The following is a 25,597-nucleotide window of genomic DNA, read 5'->3' as shown; positions in this document are numbered from 1 at the left end:
CTACTTGAAAAACTAATGACAAAAAACTTCCTTAACCTGATAAAGGAAATATATATACATGTCCAGGACGCACAGAGTGTCCTAAACAAGATGAACCAAAAAGACCCACACCAGGACACATCATAAATAAAACGCAAAAGGTTAAAGACAAAGAGAGACTCTTAAAAGGAGCCAAAGAAAAGCAGAGAGTTACTGACAAGGGAGTTCCCATAAGACTATCCGCTGATTTCTCAACTGAAATTTTGCAGGCCAGAAGGGATTGGCAAGAAATATTCAAAGTGGTGAAAAGAAAGGACTTACAACCAAGATTACACTACCTGGAAAAGCTACCATTCAAAATCTAAGGACAGATAAAGAGATTCCCAAACAATAAAAAGCTAAAGGAGTTCATCACCAGCAAATAGGTATTACATGAAATATTAAAGGATTTTCTTTAAAAAATAAAAATATCAAAAATATGAACAATGAAATGGAAATAAATACATATCTATCAACAACTGGATCTAGAAAACAAAATAAACAAGCAAGCCAAACAAAAACAGACTCATAGATATTGAAAACATTTCGACAGTTGCTAAATGGAAAGGAGTTTGGGGGGAATGGTGAAAAAGGTGAAGAAATTAAGAAGTACAAATTGGTTCTTAAAAAATAGTCATGGGGATATAAAGTGCAGCATAGGTACTATAATCAATAATATTCTAATAACTATGTATGGTTTCAGATGGGTATGAGATTTATCAAGATAATTAGTAAGTTATATAATGTCTAGTCACTGGGGTGTACATCTGAAACTAATGTAATATTGTATGTCAACTGTAATTGAAAAATAAAAAATGCTTTTAAAAAAATGAACCTGAGCCAATCACATAAACTAAGTACATTTTGTGGCAAAATTAATCAAATAATTGACTGATTAATGGATTGATTATGTTAATACTTGTTAGATACTTATAATCAAGGCACTTCACTAAGTACTACATATGCCTTCCCTTTTAAGCCCAAGAATAATGGAGATGGATAATATTATTATTCCCTTTTTACAGGTACGAAAACTAAAACTTAGGAAGATTTGGTAGCTTGTATCAATCATATAGCTCAAAACATCAGAACCAAGTTCAAACTCAGTTATGACTGAATCCAACCGAAGCTCATGGCCCTATAATTGAACTAGTTAATAAATGAGGAACATCTATATAAGGGAAAGTTGGAAATGTTAAATACTGTTACACAAAAATACTTGATTACAAAAAAGTGTTCACAATAAAGCATTAAATGAAAAAAACTAAAAACCATGTATAATAAGATTCAAGAATAAATCTCCAAATGGGAAGGTAAAGGATGATATTTATGTTCCTCATAATTGTCTATACATTTTCTATTTTCTACAATAAATATGTATTACCCTTATCATCAACCAAAATATTTCTGTTTTGTCTTCATTTTGAAAAGGCAGTAAATAGAAACTAAGTGATAACAGTAGTTTTGGCTGAATTGGCCTAATTACAAGAGGTTTTTTTTTCACTTTTATACTTCTTCATATTTTCCAAATATTCTACAAAACATTACTCCATGACCACAAAAATAAAGTTAGAAATTAAAGCACTTCTTCTAAAATGTTTATTTGGATGCCTATGGCAGAGACTACCAGTGGTCCTTCAATAGTCATTCTCCATGTCCTCTATGGGACTAGAACCAGAGATTTTCAGCTGGGTACAGCATTTGCTGTAGTAGGGCTTCAGTTCCCAGCTATCTGTGCACCCAGGTACAGCCATGGAACTAAGTTCCTACCAATGGAATGTGAGGTAAAATCATGTGTGCAGCTTCCAGGAGATTTCCATCCTGCTGTTGCCAAGGCACATGAGATCACTGGTGCTCCATTGTAGGCCACAGTCTAAAGATCACAGCACGTGCCAGAACTGAGAACCAGAAGCAGCATAGATCAAGAAGGCTGCAGATTCACCATACCATATATCAACTGCCAAACGAGACTTGTATGCAAGAGAGAAGTGAACACTTATTGTGTTTTCTTTTCTTTTTTTTGTGGGGAGAGAAGGGAGGCGGCGGGGGGGGGGGGCGGTTGTCAATGGATCTGCCTCCTAACCAATACAGTACTCAAACACTTCAAATAATTTAGATGTATTCTCTCTCTCTTTTGCTATTTCCATGCATATATACATTTTGACTAATGATACGTAAATGTGAATTTCTTGCAGTAAAGGTCAGTAAGAAAGGTTTTATTTTACTTTTTATTAAAAGTATATTTTATTGATTATGCTATTACAGTTGTCCCATTTTTCCCCTTCACCTCCCTATGCCTGGCACCCCCATTCCCTCCAGCAATCCCACCCCTTAGTTCATCTCCATGGATCGTACATATGAGTTCTTTGGCTTTTCCACTTCCCATACTATTCCCAACACACCCTTGCCTATTCTGTACCCATCAATTATGCTTCTTATTCCCTGTACCTTTTCCCCCATTCTCTCCCCTCCCCCTACCCACTGACAACCCTCCATATAATCTTCATCTCTATGACTCTGCTTTTGTTCTGGTTTCTTGCCCAGTTTGTCTTTTTTTTTTTTTTAATTATATAGTTGATGGTTGTGTTTATTGTCGTTTTACTGTTCATAGCTTTGATCTTCTTCTTTTTCTTAGATAAGTCCCTTCAACATTTCATACAATAAGGGCTTGGTGATGATGAACTCTTTTAGATTTACCTTGTCTGGAAAGTACTTTATCTGCCCTTCCATTGTAAATGATAGCTTTGCTGGATAAAGTAATCTTGGATATAGATCCTTGCTTTTCATGACTTTGACTGCTTCTTGCTAGTCCCTTCTTGCCTGCAAAGTTTCTTTTGAGGAATCAGCTCACAGTCTTATGGGAATTCCTTTGTAGGTAACTCCCTTCTTTTCTCTTGCTGCTTTTAAAATTCTCTCTTTGTCTTTAACCTTTGGCATTTTAATTATGATGTGTTTTGGTGTGGACCTCTTTGGGTCCAACTTGTTTGGGACTCTCTGAGCTTCCTGGACTTGTATGTCTATTTCCTCCAACAAATTGGGGAATTTTTCTGTCATTATTATTTATAAGTTTTCAATTCTTTGCTCCTCCTCTTCTCCTTCTGGAACCCCAATGATTCAGATGTTGGTACTTTTAAAGTTGTCCCAGAGGTTCCGAAGCTTCCCCTGATTTTTTTTTTTTTTTTGAGTTCTTGTTTCTTCTTTCTGTTTTGGTTGACTGTTTATTTCTTCCATTTGTTCCAAATAGTTCATTTGAATCCTGGCCCCCTTCCCTTCACTGTCCTCTTCTTCCTTTATTTTGTGGCCCCACTCAATCATTTCTCTGAGCATCCTGATCACCAGTACCTTGAACTCTGCATTTGAGAGGTTGGCTGTCTCCATGTCACTTAGTTCTTTTGCTAGGGTTTTGATCCATTCCTTCATTGGGGCCTTTTCTCTCTGTCTCTTCATTTTGGCAGCTTGTGTTTCTGTGTATTATGTAGAGCTGATTTGATGCCCATGCTTGGCACTCCTGTTATGTTGTAAGAGGTGGAGCCTTAGGTATTCACCGGGGTGGGGCAACCCACTTTGCCACTTTGTGGTACTGTCAGAGAGGAAAGAATGCCTCTTGCTCTGCTCTTGCCCCATTTCCAGTCACTTCCCCCACTTTCCATGAGTGCCGGGCACCCTTCTAGTTGCTTCCCTGGTGCTGATTCCTAGAATGGGTGAGTCTGTGGGCATTCTTGGACTCTGTGGACACTTTAAGTGGACTCTTCTGAGAGGCCAGCAGTTTCTTCCCCTGCACCAGCCCCCACTAGTTTACAGCCAGAGGTTACAAGGCTTCATTCTCCCATCACTGAAACCCTGGGCTTTGTGGTCTGGCCTCGGGCTGGGATCACTCACTCTCCAGTTGTCCCTCTTGGTTTTTATCTACCACATGTTAATGTGGGTCCACCTGTTCCCCAGGCCACTGCCGCAGCTGTCTGCCATGCCTCACTGCACCACATCCTCTCCTTCCCTCCTAACTGTCTGAATGAATGTTTCTTTAAGTTTTTGGTTGTCAGACTTTCATATAGTTCAATTTTCTGGCAGATCTGGTTACTTTTTGTTTCTAGATTGAATGTTATCCTTCTGACGGTTGTGCAAGGAGGTGAAGTGAGTCTACCTATGCCTCTATCTTGGCCAGAAGTTCCAGTAAGAAAGGTTTTAAAATAAAATATTAAGAAAAACCAAGGGCATAGAATTAAAATGTATATATCTTGTTGCCTATCAGAATAAAATGAAAGGAGCATTAGGAATCTCCATATAATAAATTTTTAAAAACAACCACATTTTAGGGAAATTTTCATAAAGTTTTAATCATATCTTGCTTTCTGATTTTTGTATTATGTCAATAATTGAAGAACTGAAACAGATACCAATGCTGAATAAATATTTGGTGAAGTGAATGGTAATTTAAATTAAAAATTGAATTAAAATTGAAAGAGTTCATAGGAAGCTTTCAGCACCATCCTTACAACACTATTTCCTGGTGAACAAATTTAACTTTATCTCTCTTTTTTGATAATGACATGAAAAGAGAAGAGAGAGGTTACTTATACTAAACATGGTATTTTCTTAAATAAGTTTTTTTTTTTATATTCAAGTGTAATGGCCTTATACACAGTACAGGAGAACAATAAACAAATTTGAGGGTTAAAATCCTTTCTACTGTTCACTTACAATATGGTACTTCAAAATCTTAGCTGAGATTCTGTTCTTGTTTATATTTAAAATGCTGATGTATTCTGGTTACCTGCTAGGAAATAAAAGATGTATGAAATTCAAAGTACTTTGAGAAATTCATTTCCATTACCATTTACTGAGGCTATCAAATTTAGTAAAGTCAGAGACTCCTACCTAAAGCCAATAAATGCATATTCTTGAATAAATGTAAATTTATTAATTTTTATTCCCTATTGTGAATATTTTTTCATACCCTACATAAATAAATTTATCTTCCACAAATGGTAAGGTTATAGGCATAGTACTTCTAGAACTATAATTGGATAAAAACATATGAGTAAAACCCACTGTGAAATTCATGCCATATAACAGGGTTTTTTTTTTCATGTTTGCCTTTCAGACGACTGTGCACCACCAGATAATTTTTTTGAAATTACACATTTACATGTTCTCAGTTGTTATTTCCCTTCTGAACTGCTTTAATTAAAAGAATTGAAAAAAGTAAGCACATATTGATAAATATAGTTGAGTCTGAATAAGAAATGTTCCAAGGAATAATAAGTTAGTTATTTTCTTCAGTATTTCTCTTGAAAGTTTCATTAGAATATGATTATGATGACTTTCATACATTATAACTCTAATCAATCTATAATTGTGCTACTTTTAAATTGTACCATTAATTACATGTCTCCTATACATAATTCTGTACAAAGTCTCCCAGATGGAAAGTTAAACTATAGAAATGAACTTAATAAACTGATGTTTTACCTAGCAGGCAATAAAATTTTGACGAAGGTAGTATCAGCTTTAATACTAAAGCAGTATATGTAATTATTGACAGTGTCCACGTGAAACAAGTATATAAGAGCATTCCAATTTCATCTCAAAGGTAGTGTCCCAATTTCAACTCTTGGCACCATGACTTAAGGATAACACAGAGTGTGTGACCAGAGTGATGGGGCTGGGATAGGTGTGGGTATGATATTGTCCAAGACATTTCTAAGGAACATTACCTAGGCTGGATTCCACTTTGAGCCTAGATCCTGGAATATCTACGTGTGTTCAAGATAACTAAGTTGAGGTCTTCTCAACTAGAGTAGATGTCTTCTGGAATTTGTTTCTGATAGATTTGGAGAAAGAATTTTTAAATGATCTATTAGGGCCTCTTTTACTAAAAGGTTGAGAGGGAAAGGTCCCACAACTATATATCATCTTTGACATTATTTGTAAAACAACACCTGTTTAAGATCCCTTTGGGCTGCAGGGTTGGTTATGTGAGTATGAATATTCTAAATGCTTTGGTTTTAAAGAATAAGTCAGCCCTTCGGTGGTATGCTGAGAGCTCAAACTGTGTGTGTTCTGTGAGGAATGATAAAATATCAAAGCCACACCCTTATCTCAAAATTTACGCATTGTTTTTCATAGCTTAATCATGATTATCAATTGCAAATCCAGAAAGCTGATGCAGGTACTCACTAAAAAAGAACTGGGCCCTGGCCCAATATTTCAGTTGGTTAGAACATCAACCCAATGTGCCAACAGGACACATACAAGAAGCAGCCAATGAATGCATAGATAAGTGGGACAACAAATCCATGTTTCTCTCTCTTCCTCTTCCTCTAAAAATTAAAAAAATTAAAAAAACAGAGGAACTGTAAATATTGGGTTGGCCAAAAATTCCATTTAGTTTTTTCTGTAAAATAAAAGACAGATCTTTTGTTTTCACCAATAACTTTATTGATTTGGATATTTTGAGTATGTCATCTATCTCCTTCTATTGGCTTCTAGTGGGAAGTGGCCTGGGGTACTATTAAACATCTTCCAATGCATAAGACAGCCCCACAGCACCTTCTCCATACAATGCAATAATCTTTTCTTTTTTGCATTTCAATTGCATTTTTACCTTTCTTGAAATAATAAAATATAACATGCCAAAAATGTTGCATATTTTTTTCATCTTCAATATTAAAATGGTTGCACAAAAATTCACCAATTTTGATGTTTTTTTATGCACACTGATACAACAGCTGTCACAATACAGTCTAACAAAATTGTTTTGAATGAAGTCAAAGACAAGTAAGCACTACTAGAGCCATCATTAGGAAAAAATAAAAATTTTGGCCAACCCAATAATTTAAGGTCAAAAAACTCAGAATTATCGAGCTCAGTGATTGATTCTCAAGCTCCCTGGAAACCCTCTTTTGTTTCTTTCAAGTACATTACTTAAGAGTTTGGAAAAGTCTGCAACCAAATCATCACCAGGCTGTACCACAGTACAGGAGGCATGCCAGGAGAAAGGCCTGGAGGCTTCCCTGGTGGTACAGCCCCTCCATCTAGCCCCTCCTCTGGGCTCACCACTGAAGAGGTTGATTAAGTCAACCTTGAGCATAGATTTAGCACTGTCCATACAAAGTATTGAAGGACCCAAATTTGTAGCAAATTCCATGACACTTTTAAAAGCTGAGCTACTGTATAATAAAACTGAGCATTCTTGATACTTGAATATGGACTATGTGCACAGAGAAGGGAAATAATGCACTTTATAAGAACTGTATTGTAAAGTGGTAAATGCAATGTCTTGGATAAAACTATTTAAAATTGGCACCAAATATTTTTTAAAAAGAGTTTTCTTAAAAAGTAAAGATATTATGACTATGCAGTTGTGAAAAATGACACATTTTAAACCACAGACTCTCCAGGGTTGGGAACCAAGAATTTAAATTATTTAAAACTCCTTCCATTCTGATGTGAAACAAGGTTTGGGAATCTTGATATAATCAAATTTCCTGGCCAATGTTTGAATCTATTCTATAGAACGCCTACCTAAAACAGACATTTTGAAGGAAGCAAAACTTGAATTAGATTTTAAAGGATAGTTGACATATAGAACAGCAAAAGGAAGAGAGATGCGTCTTAGAGAACAGGTTGAGGATGAGTGTTGGAAAATTTCCCCCAGTCTTCAGAAAAGCTTCCTGAGGGGTCAACCCAGAATCCTCAGGGAAAGATGGATGAATGGAATATTGTTCTGCCCTTTACTCACTGGAAGCAGGAACCCCACTGTATCTCCACATACTCCTACATCATTTCTACCAGAGTGCAGAACTGCTTCCAGGAAAACAAACACCAGACTTAAGACAGGACAGTATTTTTCAATTAGCATTTAGTCCATCCCTCCTTCAGATTATCATAAAAAATCTTGAGACTTCCTCTCCTTCATCCCATTCCTGACAGCTGGGAATCATCGATCCAAAACCTCACTCTCCTTTCATCCCAGAAATTTTCCTTATGAACACCATGCTCTGAAGTTTCAAAAGCATTTATAAAATTCCAAATATAAAAGTGTATTATAGGTCAAATATATTTTTTAAAGGTCTGGATGCTCTAATGTGGCACCACTGGTTGTGTAGGGAGATGGGGGTCTTTATCTTTTTCTCCCTATCTCTATGCTCATCCCCCCAGTACTGTGTTGGAGCTTGATAAAAAAAAGTCAAAGACAATCTAGAGGGGCCTTAGAGAAAAATGGTGAGGTTAATGATGTAAGTAAGAGTGACGCTGAAGTCCATTATGCCTTCAAGAGGAAGCCCCAGAAACACCGCCTTGGATAGCTCCTTGAGGAAGATGTCAATGCAACCACAGAAAAGTCCCACTTATCTATCCCAAACAATTGTAGTAAATCTGAATGTTTGTGAAACGTTCCTGAATCAACACAAATGGATCAAATAGAGTCACCTGTGTGTCTACAGAACTTGAATGATTGCTAAAAGTTCATCACAGGCAGCTGGACAAAGAATGAAGAACATATGAAATCGGGCACAACTTTTCAGAAAATGTTTGTGAACATAAATTAGAAAACCTATGCAGTTGTGAAAAAGTAAAAAAATATTAGCCATACAATTTAGCATGATTGCTTCACATATTATTTTTGTTTTTAGTTGTGATTTGCTTCCTACTTATACCTGGGGTATTTGATAATGCAAATTAAATTCCTGATATTTAAAGAAGGAAAAAAAACCTATAAACTTGCTGTTCTGTAAAACTACCATCTCAAACAACAATTTGTTCCATTAGTCAGTAAGTCCTTTTCAATGCATTTATGATAGTTTCAGGTGTATTCCAAAGAAAACTACTTGAGAATAATTTTTAAAAGACAGGCCATTTTAAATGCACATGCACAATTTAAGAAGTTGAATGAAATATGCATGAGTGACAACAAATTTTTCTTTGTTCTACACATACACAGTGAATAAACAATTACACTTTCAATACTAAAAGTCTTTTTCTGCCAATAAGCCCCGAGCTCTATACATTTTCCTATTAATTCAAACAGTATTCCTGGAAGTTAGGTAGATAGCAAGTTATACCCACTCTACAAATATGGAAGTCAAGGCTCAGTGAGATTTAATTATTTTTTCTAATTCATACCCACTAGATGACAAAGTTGGGAGTAAAATTAATGACTCAAATAACTAAATTCAGGGTCTGGGGTCTTGAATTCATAGAAACTTCAAAAATATTACTAACAATGAACTCATTCTACTATAATTGTTTTTAATTGATTTAATTTTTAATTCTTTTTTTGAATAATTATATTACATATTATAGATAATGTTTCATTTACTGGAGTTCTCTTGGAATTAAGATATCAAACACTGAGAATGCCTTAGAGGCGATTTATGATATCCCTCAAAGAAGCTAACTAGTTTTAAATTGTTCTCCCATGTATTTTCCTTTAGATTAACTGGAAACTTTTCCCTGCTTAATCACCTCATCTGGCCATATGTTAAAAAAATATTCCTTTATTTCCTTTTATAATTTCACTTAAGAAGCATCTGAGATCCCAGACCAAGAACTTCCTAAAGGCTTCAATGACCAAGGACAATGAAGGTGGGTCCTTTGCTTTCATTTCAGTAAAACAGAGAAAGGAGATCCACTTATTCTTTATAACATGCAAGCAGGAGATGGAGAAACCACCTGACTGCTTATTAAATACCAAATTAAGCCCGTCTTTTTTACCTTCGATAGCTTTCCAGGAGCTACAGGCAGGTGTCCAAACCTTATAACCTAAATACTAAAGCTTTGAACACCTAAAGCCTTATCTGTCCTCTGACAGGACAGATCTATTCTCTGTCCCAAACCTCACTTTCTTAATTTCCTTTTCTTCCTTCTTTGAATCATTTCCCCATCCTTCCCTATCGCACATTTTTTTACAGTTTCCAGCAAGTGTCCCATCTCCCCTATAAAACTGCAAGCCAGCAATAGTCTTTTTTATACAACTATTGTATATATTTTCTACACCACTCAATTGGTACTTTAATATTCATATATCTTTCTCTTTGATTGGGTAACAAACTTCTTGAAGTCATAAGCTGGTTCTTCTTAGAATTCTGTTTGCCTGACAGATACTATGTACTCAATTACTATTTATAATTGAATAAGTGGATTTGGTGAAAGCTTTGGAAACAGGGAGAAAGAAGACTTTGGCAGCATGGGAGAGCAGAATGGACTGAAAAAAAGAAAGAGGATAAAAAGAGAAAAAAACATAATCAATGAAATAATGTTATGGAAGAAAAGGTGGAAGAAACAAAGTACACAGATATCTAGAAGAGCTACCAGAACCAGTGGCTTGTCCTCAAACTGATGCGAAGCACAGAGAGTCACAGGCTACAATGGAAAAATAGTGTAATTTACAGAAAAATATCACTAGGCTGGCACTCAGAATATTCATGTTTTGGTCTAAAATCTTATACTAATTGGAAGTAACCAGAACAAGATGTTCATCTGCCCTTGGCAATTCATCCCTAAATTCAGGATACTAGACCTTATGATCTCTGGGGCACTCTTTGGCTCAGAATTATAGGGGTCTATTGTTTCCCTTAATCTTGATAGAGTTATCATTTCATTTTTTCTGGGAAAGGAAGGGCCTGAATACACTGAAAGCTATGATAAACTCAACAGAGAAGCTTCAGTTGATAAAAAAAAAAAAAAGGCAGGACTAAAAAGACAACAAAAATAGACCACATGCCTATGACTATACTGAAGCAGAATATTTCTATAATATTTGCTTTGCTTGTTGAATCATTGGAGCTGAGCAATATTCCCATTGCGGCAGGTGAATGACTCGGAATAAAACTGAGCTAGAAACAGAAATGGGAATTAGAGGCAATACTTAATGTGGAAAAAGTAGCTTGTTGATTTAAAAGGGTGTAAAAAGCATTTAAAGATACTTTTGATTGGGAGTAGATATATCAATATCAATGTAAGAATATCACTGACATCTTATTTAAAATAATCATATATGCTCAAAGATTTGAACTAATACAATCAAAAAGATCAATCTGTAAAACATTGAGATGTCTGGCAGTAAATCTAGAAAAGACAGTGTATCAAACAGAATTTGACTTCTCTCTTTTTCTCAGTCTCCCCTTCAAATCAGTGCTAATCACTCAGTACTCCCTTTGGCACCTAGTATTTTCTTCTGTTTCTGAACATCTTTGTTACAGACAATCAAATGATCTAATAAACTCATTCTAACCTTACAGTCTAGAGACCATGTGCTGTCCCTTCTAGAATGTACTTGTCTAAAAATAAGGCCATGGGAAAGGGCAAATGCTGAACCCAAAAGAAAGACAGATAAAATTACATGTACCAGTAGCGGGAAGTACCGTATTTTGCCATGTATAATGCGCACCCACATTTTTGTGCACATTATGCATGGGATTTTTATACTTATTATTATACCCATGATATAATCATTATACCCATGTATAATGCACATCCTTATTTTTCCCTCAAAAAATTTGGCAAAAAAGTGTACATTATAGACAGCAAAATGCAATATCTGAAAGTCATAACCTCCCCAGAACTTTTTAGATTCTTACACATAGCCCTGCAGTCTATTGACGTGGCTCTCTACTAAATCCAGAAAAGAAGTAATTTTTAAAAATTTATTGGGTGACATTGGTTAAGATGATCATATATGTTTCAAGTGTACATTTGTATGATATGTTGCATTGTGTGCCCACCACCCAAAGTCAGATCATCTTCCATCACCATATATTTTGCCCCCATACCCTTTACTATGCCCCCAGCCCCTTCCCTCTGGTAGCCACCATACTGTTGTCTGTGGCTATGAGTTTCAGTCTTATATTCTATGAATGAGTAAAATCATATGGTTCTTAACTTTTTCTGATTGACTTATTTCACGTAGCATAATATTCTCAAGGTCCATCCATGTTGTCGCAAATGGCAGTATTTCATCTTTTCTTACAGCTGAATAGTATCCCACACCTTCTTCACTCAATCCTCTATGGAAGGACACTTTGGTTGCATATCAACCACAACAACCGTCGTTTTTAGTTAAGAAAATAAAGGATTTGAATCAATCTATAGGCAAATGTTATACTTGAATGCTGCTATAAATGGAAAGAAGCCTCAAAGCCCAGATAAAAGAGAAAATAAAATGAAAAGTAAGTCCTGCAGAAAGGTTGTGAGTGTCTTCTCTAAACTCCCACTCATGTTAGTTTTATCAGATTAGCTAATTTTGTCACTTTGAAAATATGGCAATATAAAATGTTTGGCCCTAAAGGTGTGTGGCAAGCGATAAATAAGCCTTATTTGTTTGGGGATCAATAAGGAGTGAGAAAACCATGTGTTGCTTAGAGAACCTGTGGAATGTGGGATGGGCTAGAGTGTGAAAACTGGTAACCTTTGGGCTAGGCAGCCATATCCAACTGAGCTAGCTGAAGGCTTTAGGTTTGGTCAACTCGTATTTTTTTAAACAATTTTAAAAACTATGTACAATTAAAATTTGGGAGATTTTTATGTGAAAACTTGGGTTTCAGGTTTTTCTTGAAGAGTGAAAGGAACTGAACACTTTGAATAGATAATTCCACAAGAAACGGTTGGAGAGAATAATCTCGTAAGAGACTGAAGCGTGACTTTCCATCTTGACACTGAATGTCCTTTAGTGTCCCCCATGTGCAGCAAGGAACTGACCTTTTCCTGACATTAGGAGGAAACTGAATGCACTTAAGTATGGCAACCTGAATGCAAAGTCTCAGTAAGGAAAAAGTACAAGATTAAAAAGACAACATAAAATATATCAAATACCTATGAATATTGAAACTGTAGAAGAACATTTCTTTATTATCTCTTAAGTTTCTCTATGACAGACAAGCTTTGTATATAAATACAAATTACCAATTATGAAACTTTAAAAGAAAAGTCAAACTTGTTCTTTACAAGTAACTGAGAACGGATTCATGAATAGTTACCTTAAACACTCTATATATTCTCATGGAATTTAAATGTTTCTTGTTTTTGAAATCAGAGAGACATATATGTGAGTTCTGAAAATTATTTTCTTATTAAAACTTTGTCCTAAGGCTAGGTTCAAAGCATATGATGAAGGTCTAAAGAAAGCTTGTTTAACCTACATTAAATCTTGATAATGCATTAATGAGTCTTTAAAGGGATAATTTTAATTCCCCAATCTTCAACCATAAAGACTATATAGCGCTAATCTGCCTTGCCCTTTCGATTAAACTTGTTAAGGGCGTTCTATTTAGTCAGCACCCGGAATGGGCCATTAAAATTCTTGTTCGGTAAGAGTTGTGTTCAGTGCTCTGTTGTTTTAAATTCCATTAAATCCAAATGGTCTTTATCGCCCCATGACCACCGTGACTTCAATCAACCAATTTAATTACCTTACAAAATTGTCAGCAGAAGCAGCAAAGAAAAACAGGAAGCCCTATGATGTTATCAGATTGAAATCTTCCCCTTCGTTGTTTAATCTAGACCAGTCAATAATGATGATGTGCACCTACTTCCTTCCCTTTGAGTAGCTTTTGACCTTACCTTTCATGCTAAGATTTAGGTTTTAAGATTCATTTGAAGCACTTTGAGTACCTTATAAGTAAACTACACATTGAAAGTGCAGAGAAGACAAAACTTCACCACCCAAATGCAAAACAATCCATTCCATTTCAATACATCAGGCTATACTCCTGGGAAAAACCTGGGATCTCCTACAAACACCAGGTATTATGACTGTAATAGACTGATGATTTAAGTATAACACAGTTGAATGACAGTGAACTGCTTTCTACTTGGTGTATAAAAATGGACACTGGAAATGTCTAGAGAATAAATGAAATTAGAGCTAAAATTCTCACAACAGGAAAAAATGAACTCCTCTCATGCAAATTTCTACCACAAAAGAGCAAAGTATTTTCTTACAGAAATTCTGATAATTAAAAGAAAATCAAACATTGTCATCATTATCATAGACAAAATTTTATTTGGTTCATTGTATGTTTCTTTGTGTGGGAGCAATTCGCATTAACGTTCCTGTGCTGAGTAAATGTTGAAACAGTGTGATTTGAAAATTCAGGGAATGAACACATACGATAACCTAAAAAGCAAAAGGTGTCCGTCTGAAGAAACATCTACTGACGTATAAACCATGTTCACTGCTAAAAAACAAACACACAAAATCAGAAAAATGTAGTGAGTTCCATGCATCTAGGTGGAGAAGGAAAGCTATTTCTAGATGAAAAGATCATTTTTCAAAGTCGTTTTCTGAAATGAGTGTGCCTCCCTTGATGGATCACATCAGAGTTATTCTTTGAAGCTTTAAGAATAAGTGAGAACTTATGTGAAAAATAGACTTTTTTTTTTTATTGTGGCCATTGTGTTGGCGATTCTTGGAAACACTTCCCTCCCCTGCTTTCCAGAACCCAGCTGAGCAGGTGTTCGGGTTTTATCTGTTTCAGTCAATAGCAGCTATTACTCTGGCAGCCCCACCTCTCGAGGGCTACTTTTCCTCATTCCAGATATAAGGCCACTCCTCCCTCCCACCCACCTCACCTCCCAAAGGAAGAAAAATCTCTTTCAAAGAACTTGTTGATAGTGGCGGCTTCTAAGCTCAGTCAATTCATTCACAGTCCTAGACATGGTAGTATATCTGCTGCTAATTATTATACCTGAGATCACATGGGATGTCCAGCAAATAGGGGAATTTCCATAGGAACCCTTTCTGTTCCCCCTCAGGCCATAGGTTTTATTATTGGGGCTGTCCCTGAGCTGGTTTTTTTCACCATGGGCTTATGCACAAGAAGGTGTCTACAAACCATGGACGGACCTGTGGCCAGTGCCGATGGCCAAGGAGATGTCAACGCATCTTAAGGGTGGGAGGGGGAACCTCACCTGGGAAACCTTTTAATTAGGCTTTGCACTGGGACGCTTAAGAGAAAAGCTAGGTCAGCTAAGTCAAAACATCTAAAGGAAAGAAGTGCCTACCGCACGCTCAGTTCCTCGGAAAGGACTATCATGAAGAAACTGCTCAGGAGCTGGGAGAAAGTTTGAGTTGCTCTCTTTGGTCCTGGCGGTCAAATTCGGATGTGGAATTTGAAAAACTGACCTCAAAGATCAGAAACAAGGGGTGACTTGAGGAGCGATTCCTTAAAGAAGATGCAAAACCCCCCAAACACTGCCCCCTAAGGCTGCTAGCCCTGCACAGAGCTCTGAACAGAGCCAGCTTCAAATCCTCCCCCAAGCTCCCTGGAGCAGAGATCGAGCGGACCTGGAAGAGAAGGGTGGCTAAAGTAGCAAAAGAAATATTAAAGTCCTGCGAAGCAACGGTTCAGCTGGGAGACTGTGGAATTGGGGGCCATGCCCCCGCGGAGAGAAGGATCCAGCCTTTGCCCTCTCCAGCCAGCGAGCTGCAGTCCAGGACTCAGCGCAGGACCGCAGGCGGGGTGGAGCAGCTGCGGGGAAACAAAGGTGCCTCATTTACATCGCCCGCTGGGGCCCCAAAGCTGGAGCGCTGGGGAGAGGCTTCTCTGGGGGTGTCTCAGGACCTCAGCTCCTGGAAAAGGACAATTTCTGACCTCACCTGCGGTGGGGGAATTGACTCTCTAACGGTCCAAGATCCACCTTGTCTCCTGACAAAATGCCCTCTGTGTTGCCACCCTGAAAAAGCCAAGTTGGATCGAAGACAGGGAAATGGCTACCACCCAGGGTGAGTGCCCGCCTGTCCGCTCCTGCAGAGCTGAGCCTGGGCTGCCCCAGAGCCTCCGGGAAGAGCCGTGGGGTTCGCACTTCCGAGGCCTTCACTCAGAGATGTTTGCAAAGGGGAAGTAGGGAGCATTTGGGCATAGGCACAACTAAGTGCAACTGCAGGAAGTTTTCTTGGATATCAGAGGGGAGTCATTGTGCCAAAGTGCCCCACTTGCTTTGCCAGAGCGAATTTGTGTGTGTGTGTGTGTGTGTGTGTGTGAGACAGAGAGAGAGACAGACAGACAGACAGGACACGGACAGGTGGTGGGCGACTAGGCAAGGGTCATACGCATCATACTGCGGGAGACAGGGGGATGCAGCAGTGGGAGCCTGGTGAAGGACAGCATAGAGTGGAGTGGGTGAGGGTGGTGGTTGCCATGGCACTGCTGTGGTGGAGACATGGGCAACTGGTGCTGCAAGTGGCACCTGGGTCGGTGGGGGAGGTGAAAGAAGCAACTGGATGCCATCTTCTCATCAGATGGGGCAGGTCTGACCACACTCAGCAGCAGTCCAGGGGCAGCTGCTCCATCAGCAACTCCAACTTCTTCCCTGCCAAGGCACCGGACAAGGCTACAGGCCATGGACCTGAGGCCAGTGTGCAGGGCCAAGGAGATACCAAAGGCTCTGTTTCCCTTTTCCAGCCAAAGTTGAGAATAAGCTTTCCCAAAGATGGCTTACATGTGTTCAGCCAACCATACACTTCACCCAAAAACATGGTTTCCCCAGAAGAAAATAAAACTTTCCATCACTGCATCAAAGTAGCCTCAACAGGGAAATGTCCCAGAGATTACACTATACACAGTCGTGCCCCACAACTCAGGTCAGAAGACAGAGAAAATGGACCTCCACATGGAAGATGTTTAAGTTAATGGGAGAGAATACCAGGTTCTTTAGAAACTGGGCTGTTCGTTTAGGCTACCAGGGCACTGGTGGAAAGGTCTTTACCTATTCCACTATTTCTTAGTATTAGTCTAGGAAAATGTGTTTTTGTATGTATCAGCTCTTTGGAAAGCTGCTACACACTCTGCTACGGTCACCAAGATTTTTAATATGAAGATATGAAATGATCAGCGAATGTAACAATCTAATGATTCAGCAAATATTGTGCTGCAAGACCAGAGCAGCAATAATAAAATCTTTAGAGTATTGGTTCAGTATTCCTGCTCCCAGGCTTCCCTTTTTACCCATCCCATCTGCAAACAAACAAAGACACATCCATTCACAAACACACTTCAGAAGATATCTCAATAGTCCAAATAAGTACGCTGTACTACTCAACATATTGGCAAAACTACCATACTGTAGCACTTACGTGCTTGAGGCAGAAGAGCTGAACATACACACATTTCCAGTGATATAGGGACCTGTTTAATCTCATCCAAAGAAGTAAGCATTCCTGTGGATGCTTCTTGCTAAGAGCAATGTGCTTAGGTATCATGTAAAGGCATGAAGACAGAAAACTACTACAGTAGGAATCTAGTTATAACCACTGTGGTTTTCTGTTGTCTGTTTTGTTTTGTTTTTGTCATTATTAGCCTCCTGGACTTCAGGTCTCTATTTGTTGGCGGGAGAAGAGGAAAGTTGGGTTTCTTTTTTTTTTTTAATATGAGAAAAGCATTCCTACAGTGGTTCTGCAAAGCCTGAGAGAGAGAATAAATTTTATCATTATAGAAAAAAGCATATGGGGAAAGGAAAGCGAAGATGCTGTTGACATAATAGGAGATGCAGGCAATCACTCTTTGATTTAAATGTGACTGAGTGACTTAATGTATCTGCTTTTATCTCAAAGGCACATACTCAGGATTATACGGTTTTCTGCACTCTTTGGTCTAAATCCACTTGAACTGTCAAAGGAGGCGCCCACAGTGGAAGCATTTACTGGGTTGGCATTCTTCTCTCTCATTCTTATCTACTTAAGGGAACTTTCCCTGACTGGCTCTGCTCCTACTAAAACTCCATTGGCCATCAGGAGCAGCTGAGCACTGCCCACGCTTCATTTCCTCCAAGCAAACCTTCCGACCAGTGTCTCCAACTGGAGTCCCACAATTAGATTTTCCTGTGCTCTCAGGAACCCCTGATTCCTTAGGAAAACAATAGATTCCCCTCATATGTAAGGGTTCCCTGGGCTCCTTTATCATGCCCCGGCGAAATACAGATGCAGACTTAGACTCCCACACACACCTACCCTCCACCCCAATCATCACTGCTAGTCATTTATTAGTCTAGGACAAGCAGTAAGAATGTTGTGAGAGGAGGACTCAGAAGTTAGAAACAAACAAGACCTCTTTCTTAGGAGCACTACTTGCACTACTGTTAAGTAGCAGCCTCCGCTTGCTAAACTGAGCCTTTAACCTTACAACAATACTTTAAAGATCTTCACTCCCACACCCCACCCCGAAAGGCACTAGAGATTAGAAAAGCGGTGAAATTAACTGACAAATCTTTCTGATGACAAAAATAAATAAATAAATAAATAAATAAAATCAAAAGGGCTAGCGCCTTTCACTTGCGGACCTGTCCGGTTCCCAAACAGAGGCGCACGGATTGCAACTCGCCAAAGAGTTAGCAAGTTATTAACTCATCAACCCCGCAATGTGAGGAGCGTAGCCCCAAGCGCCCACGTTCCTGTGGACCTCGCATTCCGCCAGCCTGGAAAGGCTCCCAGGAGACAGGGGGGCACCAAGGTAGTGTGCCCCCGGCGTCACCAGCAGTTCTATAGCTGGCTACTGAGGGGAGGTCACGCAGCGACCACTACCAAACACAGGCACTCACTTCAAAAATTGGCTGAAGCCTTTTTTTTTTTTTTTTAAAGAAAAAGGGTGGGAGAGGAAATGAAATAAAAGACACAAGGAGTTTCTTTAAAACCCGGAGGCTACGGAGCAGTGGAACAGGTTGGAATGCATGGAGCCCACCAGCCTGTTTACATCCGGCTGCCTGGAAGCCAAATACCCAGCGCTGGAGAGAGATGGGGAATCTTACCAAATCTTAATACATGTGTAGTTCCTTGAGAATATCCAATCCACAGTAAGCAGAGCAGGAGTTTAATGGTGCGCCTGAAGACTGGATTACTTAGAATCGGAGAAATAATCTTCATGGTGTTTCTGTGTCCACACGCGCGGCACCCACTTCCCGGATCTAGCGTTAGGCTCCCGGTTCGGGTAGGAATGAGGCTGTGTCGAGTAGTGGCCGCAGGCACGATCACGGCATGGTCACAGAGAGAGGAAGGAGTCTCCGCTTCCCAAACCCATTAGCAATCGCTGCATGTTCTTCACTCACTGCGCCAAGAAGCAACCTTCCACTGCAAGGGATGGTGGGACATCCATGTTAGTCGGGGAGCATCCGGGAGAAATCCAGCAAGCACACCCACAATGTCCGGCCGCGCGAGCCTGGGGAAGCAAAGGAGGAGGAAAATCAATAGGAAATCCAGCCTTGGAAAGGGCCGAGGTGTAGGTAGCAAGCTACAGTCCCGCACAAACGGCGCTTTGCTCGCAAAGGTTTTGCCAGGCCCTATTCTACTGCACTGCTGCACAGCTTCTGACGTGAAGCCAAGATTAAGTGAGAAAAATTGAGATAACTGCTTGCCTCTTAAGGCTCTCTGCCAGTGAGCTTCCCAATATCTATTATGCAACCGATCTGATCGCCCGCCTGGAGTTGCAAGAAAGAAGTCAGATTAATTTATGTGGGGAAATTGCTTTTATTTTCAAAAAGACTGTTTGCCAAGAGAGTGACTGGTGTATGCAAGCAGACTTTTTACAATCAACTGATTAATTTTAATAAATGACAAGCTAAGTGAAAGTCACTTTGCCTAGGAGTTGTAAAATAGAAAGTGGTCTAAGACGAAAATTAATGCAAATGTAACTTGTGTTTAGGTTGAAAAATAGTCTTAGTTATACTTTTAAAATTTTGTCCAGGAATAACTATATATAAGTGTGCAATTGGAGAGATGAAGATAATCATTTAAAACTTGAGCGGGACATTCCTTGATTACCACCTAGGAATAAAAATAGATTTCTTTGAGTGACTTTTTAGGGGGGAAAAGGTTGAATTAAAATTAAAGAATCATATTTTTCCACACATTTTTAGCTCTTCTAAAATAATTGTGCATATGTATAAAGACAATGATGTTTGAATTAGTGCAGCAAACTCCAAAGGCTTAAATCATTTATGCCCAAATATCTTCTATCTTTGGTTTTTTGAATGGACGTTTTTCTTTAGGAGGTGGAATATAGGATCATAGCTTGAGCAACATTGTCACAGTTTTGTCTAAAATGCCTTATTATTTTCTAGTGTTCTGGTCAGAATATTGAGAGTTCCAGGGCAATAACTGTCTTGGCTTTCACAACTAGCAATTTAGTCAAGAAAAAAGTACAAAATTTCCTATTGAAATAAAAATATATTTTATTATTAAAATAGGTAATATACTTTCCTCCAGGCACATAGATAAAAATATCTAATTGTAATATTTCACATTAGTGAGTGAAACCAAGGATAGTAATTAATATCTTCCTACATATTATTAAATTTAAGTGATCAAGAAGTACAAGAGGCAAACTGATAGACCTATATCTTAAAATTAATCTCTTTTTCATAACCAACTAACAGGGCATAGGTTAAACCTTATGAAAAAATATTATATCATATCTTATTTGAAGGATATCTAATTTTTAAATAGTGATATGACTACTATACCCCGCCAGAAAGCAAAAAAAAAGGTAATGTTTTAATCCCATCATAATGATTCCTTCAATCTATTTTTCTTAAGATATTATAAAATTCCTATTTGAAAATAAACTTACATTTTGCTAAGGCATTCAGTGGGCATTTATTTTATTTTTAAAATGGAGGCATAACTGCAGTGTCAAAAATAAGTATCATGAATGGCTAGTTCTGCAGTGTAGCAGGCAATTCAATCAAATAATTTGACTATTTGAGCACTTTAAAAGGAACACCTTGTGCTAAAACCAAGGGTATCTAGCGACTCCTTCAGTCCATGTTTAAAATATCTCTTGTAAGGTATGTACAGCCCAACATGTTCTGTCTTGTATTTGCTGTCTCATTTATTCCATTCTATTTGTCCTTTTCTCTTTTTGATCCTAGCAGAGATTATAATGACTGCCAGGGAAACAGTAAATATTGTTATTTTTATCTGTCAATATAATTGGTACCTAATACCTGAAAATAGAATGTTGTGACTAATCAAAATACTGCAATTCTGCAGTGTAGTTGGCATTTAATGGAACCTGAGAAAACAGAATGTACCATGGCTCCTTTTTCATGTTCTGTTAACATCATGGCATTTAACATTACAATAGCAACTTCTCTGCTTAAAACCTGCATTTTAAACTACTTAGTTTTGAGAGATTACTTACCAGATGTCTAGCTGGAAGAGTGAAAGATCAAGCTTCCAGATTCATGAAGTTCTTACACAGTAAATTAAACAGTAAAAAGTCTATCATGATTTTTTACTGTTAATTGGTCCTCAAAGAACCAATTTTGCACATATACTAAATCAGATTCATTTATATCCATTAACAAATCTGAAAGCCTTCAACAACACAGAAAACTCCACCTGTCCAACTAAACTGCAAGACAGGAGACAACCTTTCTTCAGGACCGCGGACAGCACTCCAGACATAGATTTATTTAGGAGTAGTACATTGAAAGTAGTACATCGAATGGGTAATGTACCATTTCAAGTGACAAGGTGCATATTTCTACTACACAGGGTCTGTGAACTTGAGTTACCGCATTGTTCACATTGGCAAGAGGATATTTTGTGAAGTGTGTTGTGTGTGTATGTCAGTGTGACTTACTGGGACTGCTTGGCATACCCGGGATGTGCTGACAGTCATTCCCTTCCAGGGCATATGACTACAAACCACTCACATTAACTCTGAATTCTCTCATAAGTATTACTTATTTCCCAGTACAAAAAAAATGCCCAAAAGACCACCCAAGAATTCAGAATACTGAATAACATGCTGTTAATGTTCAGTGGCTAAAGACATTTCTAAAATGTACAATTAGTTATTGCTTTAGAATTCTCCACCTCCAGATTTCCATCTGTTACAAGGGTAATCACATTAATTCTCATTCTTTCTCACTAAACGTCACTCACTCCCAGGGCAAAAGCAATAACAGCAAAACCCTAATTTACCTCCCCAATACCAGAACAGAATGATTTGATAGTATAAAAGATCCGTATAGTAATGCAACTTTAAAGTCATTATAAGTTTCTCCCCAGTACTGATGCTATACATCATAGTTCTGGAGCTATATGAAAGATTGATAAAATCATTATATAGTATTCACAGACCATAGTTAAATCTCTTTTTTAAATTGTGTTGTTTTTGTAATTTGCTCATTTCTCAAAGAAAAACAAAATATCACTATTCAGTGTCAGGAAACCATATTGATTTACACACCTTAATCATACTTGTTCCCCCCTCCCCCCTCATTTTAGCCATATGGCAACCTTTATTTCTAGGAACCAAAGCTCTGTAGGTTCCAAGGTCAAAGCAGAGATGACAAACTGCAAATGCACACATATATGCACACACAGAGAGGAGCTGTATCTAAAACTAAGGCTTGAGAAAAAAAGAAAACAGAATGCTGACATGAGGAAATATCAAGCCTATGATAAATTAACAAGAAACAAAACGTATAGGATGTTCATGCAAAGCTTGTTACAACAACAACAAAAAGCCATTAGCTTCATCTTTCACTGTATTTTTATATATACTGACACTAATGACCTCTTATTTTGGGACACCATTACTTGAGAAGCAATTTTATTTTTCTATTCTCCCAGTGAAAATGAATTTTATTCTAGTTAGCTGCCACCTGCTGGGGTATGAACAAATGTGTAATAATCCTTACAGCACAACGTTTATATACCTTTTACTAGAAACAGCAAATATATAATCCCAGGACAACCTGAATTTCAGAGGTGTTTCAAAGGTTCTTCCATGCCATATCTATATTTAAATTTTTCACATGGAATTCTTTGTAAGAATTCCACTTAACTTGTCACTGAAGTCCTGCTGTTATGTGACATTTGAGAAACCTCACCTTATAGTAATACTTGACCCAGTCTTCCATGCATGTGGTCTGTTGTAATGCAGCTAAGCTAAAATAAACAGCCTGTTCAACCATAGCATTAGAGGTGTCTGAGAATAAAGTCAGACCTGGTATCAGTTAAAACCACACTGTTGCATACTTGCACTTCCCTCTTAACTATGAATGCTACGCAATCCCTTGTGATTCTCAACACATATCAGCTGCTCCACCAACATTCTGCTGCACTGATGATTAATGACATTTAGAGTGTTAATTAATTTTTTGATGCTGAGAAGAAGTATATCTTAATTAAGAAATTAAATTGGAATAGATTTACGTGTCCAGGAATAATTTCATTTTGTGTAATCCTCCTGGGTTTAAATAGAAGAAGACAAACAGGTAAGATTTCTAGGCATCACTTACTCTCTGTCACCTTCTTTTTGTACGTTTCATTTTGTTTAACTAAGAAGTTCCTAAGGCCCCTGGAACCTGCCCTGGTGGTGACAAAAATAGCTTCCATAAAAAAAGTTATAAGGTAATAAACTTAGACAAATCAAGATGGAAATATCTTCCAGTAAACTACAGACTAAGATTCAAATGAATCAATCACCTCCTATGAAATTAAAATAATAATTCATAAGGTAATTTCTGCTGACAATACTTACAGCATGAAGATGAAGAAGTGATAGAAGGTAATCTGTTACCAAAAGTATAGTAGCGGTAAGTTTCTTAATAGCCCCTATTCCCTAAATTGGAAATCATTACGAGAAGCCTTGGTTGGGTTGTGTTGTTTAGCAAAGAACTCCTTGAAGGTAAAATTACCAGGGGATGACAGAGAGTCATTAAAAGTTCTTGACGATTACGATCCACCCTGGTGACCCTACTCCCCTTACCCTAATGGGTTGCCCTCCGAGTTTTTTCAGACGCTCTCTGTAGTGGCCGCGGTTAACACGAATGTCTGTACTCCTTCAGCACAGAACTAGGGAACAGGGTTTACGGTAGAAGGGGAGGATGGAAGGAAGGCTACGGAGTTCATCAGACCCTCAGGCAGACACATTGCTTCTTGCCATCTGTGTCTCGTCGCCTAGCGTGAGTCCCAGTAGCGGAGGCCACTTCCTAACGCGTCCACTTATTAAATTATTCTACAAGGAGAACGGGAGCTTCTGCAGCCAACCGAGCCAGTTGCACCTTTGACGGGAATTGGCTGCGGTGAGCGGGACAAAGCCACTCTCAGCGAATCGGTCCAGCGGGTGCCCCGAGCGAGCGTACCAGGATCCGCCGCGTGGCTCTTCGCTTTCCTCCTCTCCCGGCGGGAAATGTCCCTCGCCCACCCCCGGTCCCTCCTGTCCTCAAGGGAACATACTCTTGGGAAGGCAGCCCGGATCTGAGCCCACCCGGGGGGAGTCCTTACCTTTCTCGGGGGGGAGGTGGGCGGGGAGGGGGAAGGGTGGTCCTCGGGGAGGAGCAGGCGGAGGAGGTCGGGCGGGAAGTCCCCAGCTCGCGGACAGAGCAGCGCAGCCGCGGGCGCCCAGCACGAGTGACGGCGGCGGCGGCTGAGCCGAAGACCGTGGAGCAGTGGCGGCGGCGGCGGCGGAGACGGACACGCCTCCTGGCGGGGGTTCCTCGCCTTCTGCTTTAAAGGCGCCGCGTTCCTTTCCCCGCAACCGCGGAGGCCAAAGGGGCGCCGCGCTAGTCCCTGGACCTCAGGAGCAAATGCTCCAAAATTTAGGTGTCCCCGCAACCAGCGCACATCCCTGCCTGCTCTGGGATAAGAGGACCGAGAACAAGTTGGTCGGTCACGGAGTGACGCAAATCGCCAAGGCATATGCCTGGGCCTGGGTGGTGACCACAAATGTAGGGAGCCCCAACTCGTTTGGTTTTGGGTGGTGGCTTTTATACCTCTCTGAAACCATAGCAACAGAACTTCTCTGCTGCCAGCATTGGGAAAGCAGTTGGTAGTTACCAAAGTGGCCCTTTTAGTAAAAGTACTGACGATTCCCTTTGAGGTCAGCGAAAAAGATCTTGACCTGTACCTCACCCGCCCCTCCACCCATGTACTCTTGCACAAAGTGCACTCCCTTCTGGTTGCCAGACCCCCTTAGACACCTACAATCGCTGCACGTGTCTCTCTTTCTCTCCCTCCTTCTCTCCCTCCTCTCCCCGTAGTCTCTCTCTCTCTCTCTCTCTCTCTCTCTCTCTCTCTCTCTCTCTCTCTCTCTCTCTCTCTCTCTCTCCCCCCCCTCCCTCCCTCCCCCCGCTCCCGCCCCCGCCAGGTGGCTGAGAACGGAAAAACGGACTTCTCCTGAGGATGGATGGTTAGGCGAGCAGACGGGCCCCGCCCCCCAAGGTCTCTGAACTCTCAACCCAAGCAAATTTCAGAAAGAAGTTTGCTTTGAAATCTCATGGGTGCCGAACCAGAGGTCGCAATTCAAAGGCTGGAGAAAGAAGCCTGCGGAACATCCCGGCCTGGCTGACCTCCGGTCTAAATACTCTAAAGGACTTTCTTTTTTTTAATGTTCGAGGAGAAGAGGGTGATAAAGTCCTTGAGTCTTCCCGCAACTCTGCTTCCAGGGAGGGGCCGCCGCCGGCGAGCACTCCAGGACCACCCCCCACCGCCACCCCACCCCCACCCCCGTCCGAGGCCACCCCCACCCCCGGCCACCTCCGCATCTCAGTACAAACGATTAGCTTTTGCAAACAATCCCCGGGTTCCGCTCCTCTGGGTCGGAAAAGTCAACATCTATTCAATACCCATTGCTAG

General features: G+C 39.5%; 1 protein-coding gene across 5 annotated transcripts in view; it reads right to left on the bottom strand.

Moving 5' to 3' along the window:
• GRIK2 (glutamate ionotropic receptor kainate type subunit 2) overlaps positions 1–24,368 on the bottom strand; it is a 605,654-nt gene extending 581,286 nt beyond the window's left edge. For 4 of the 5 annotated variants that reach the window (XM_054569762.1, XM_054569766.1, XM_054569765.1 and 1 more), the window contains exons 1-2: positions 24,248–24,368; positions 18,757–19,163 (exon numbers count right to left, since the gene is read on the bottom strand). In XM_054569762.1, coding sequence (XP_054425737.1) covers positions 18,757–18,871 — 115 coding nt within the window. In that variant the 5' untranslated portion in view covers positions 18,872–19,163; positions 24,248–24,368. Of the gene's footprint in view, positions 1–18,756; positions 19,204–24,247 lie in introns of those variants that run through there. The other variant, XM_054569763.1, reaches the window with a different exon arrangement.
• Between the last annotated feature and the right edge of the window lie 1,229 nt (positions 24,369–25,597).

This window comes from Pteronotus mesoamericanus, unplaced genomic scaffold, assembly GCF_021234165.1.
Source record: "Pteronotus mesoamericanus isolate MK-2021 breed Mesoamerican mustached bat unplaced genomic scaffold, CSHL_Meso_final contig_20, whole genome shotgun sequence".
In the NCBI taxonomy this organism is placed as follows: Eukaryota; Metazoa; Chordata; class Mammalia; order Chiroptera; family Mormoopidae; genus Pteronotus; species Pteronotus mesoamericanus.
This window is presented reverse-complemented; position numbering and strand designations above follow the sequence as displayed.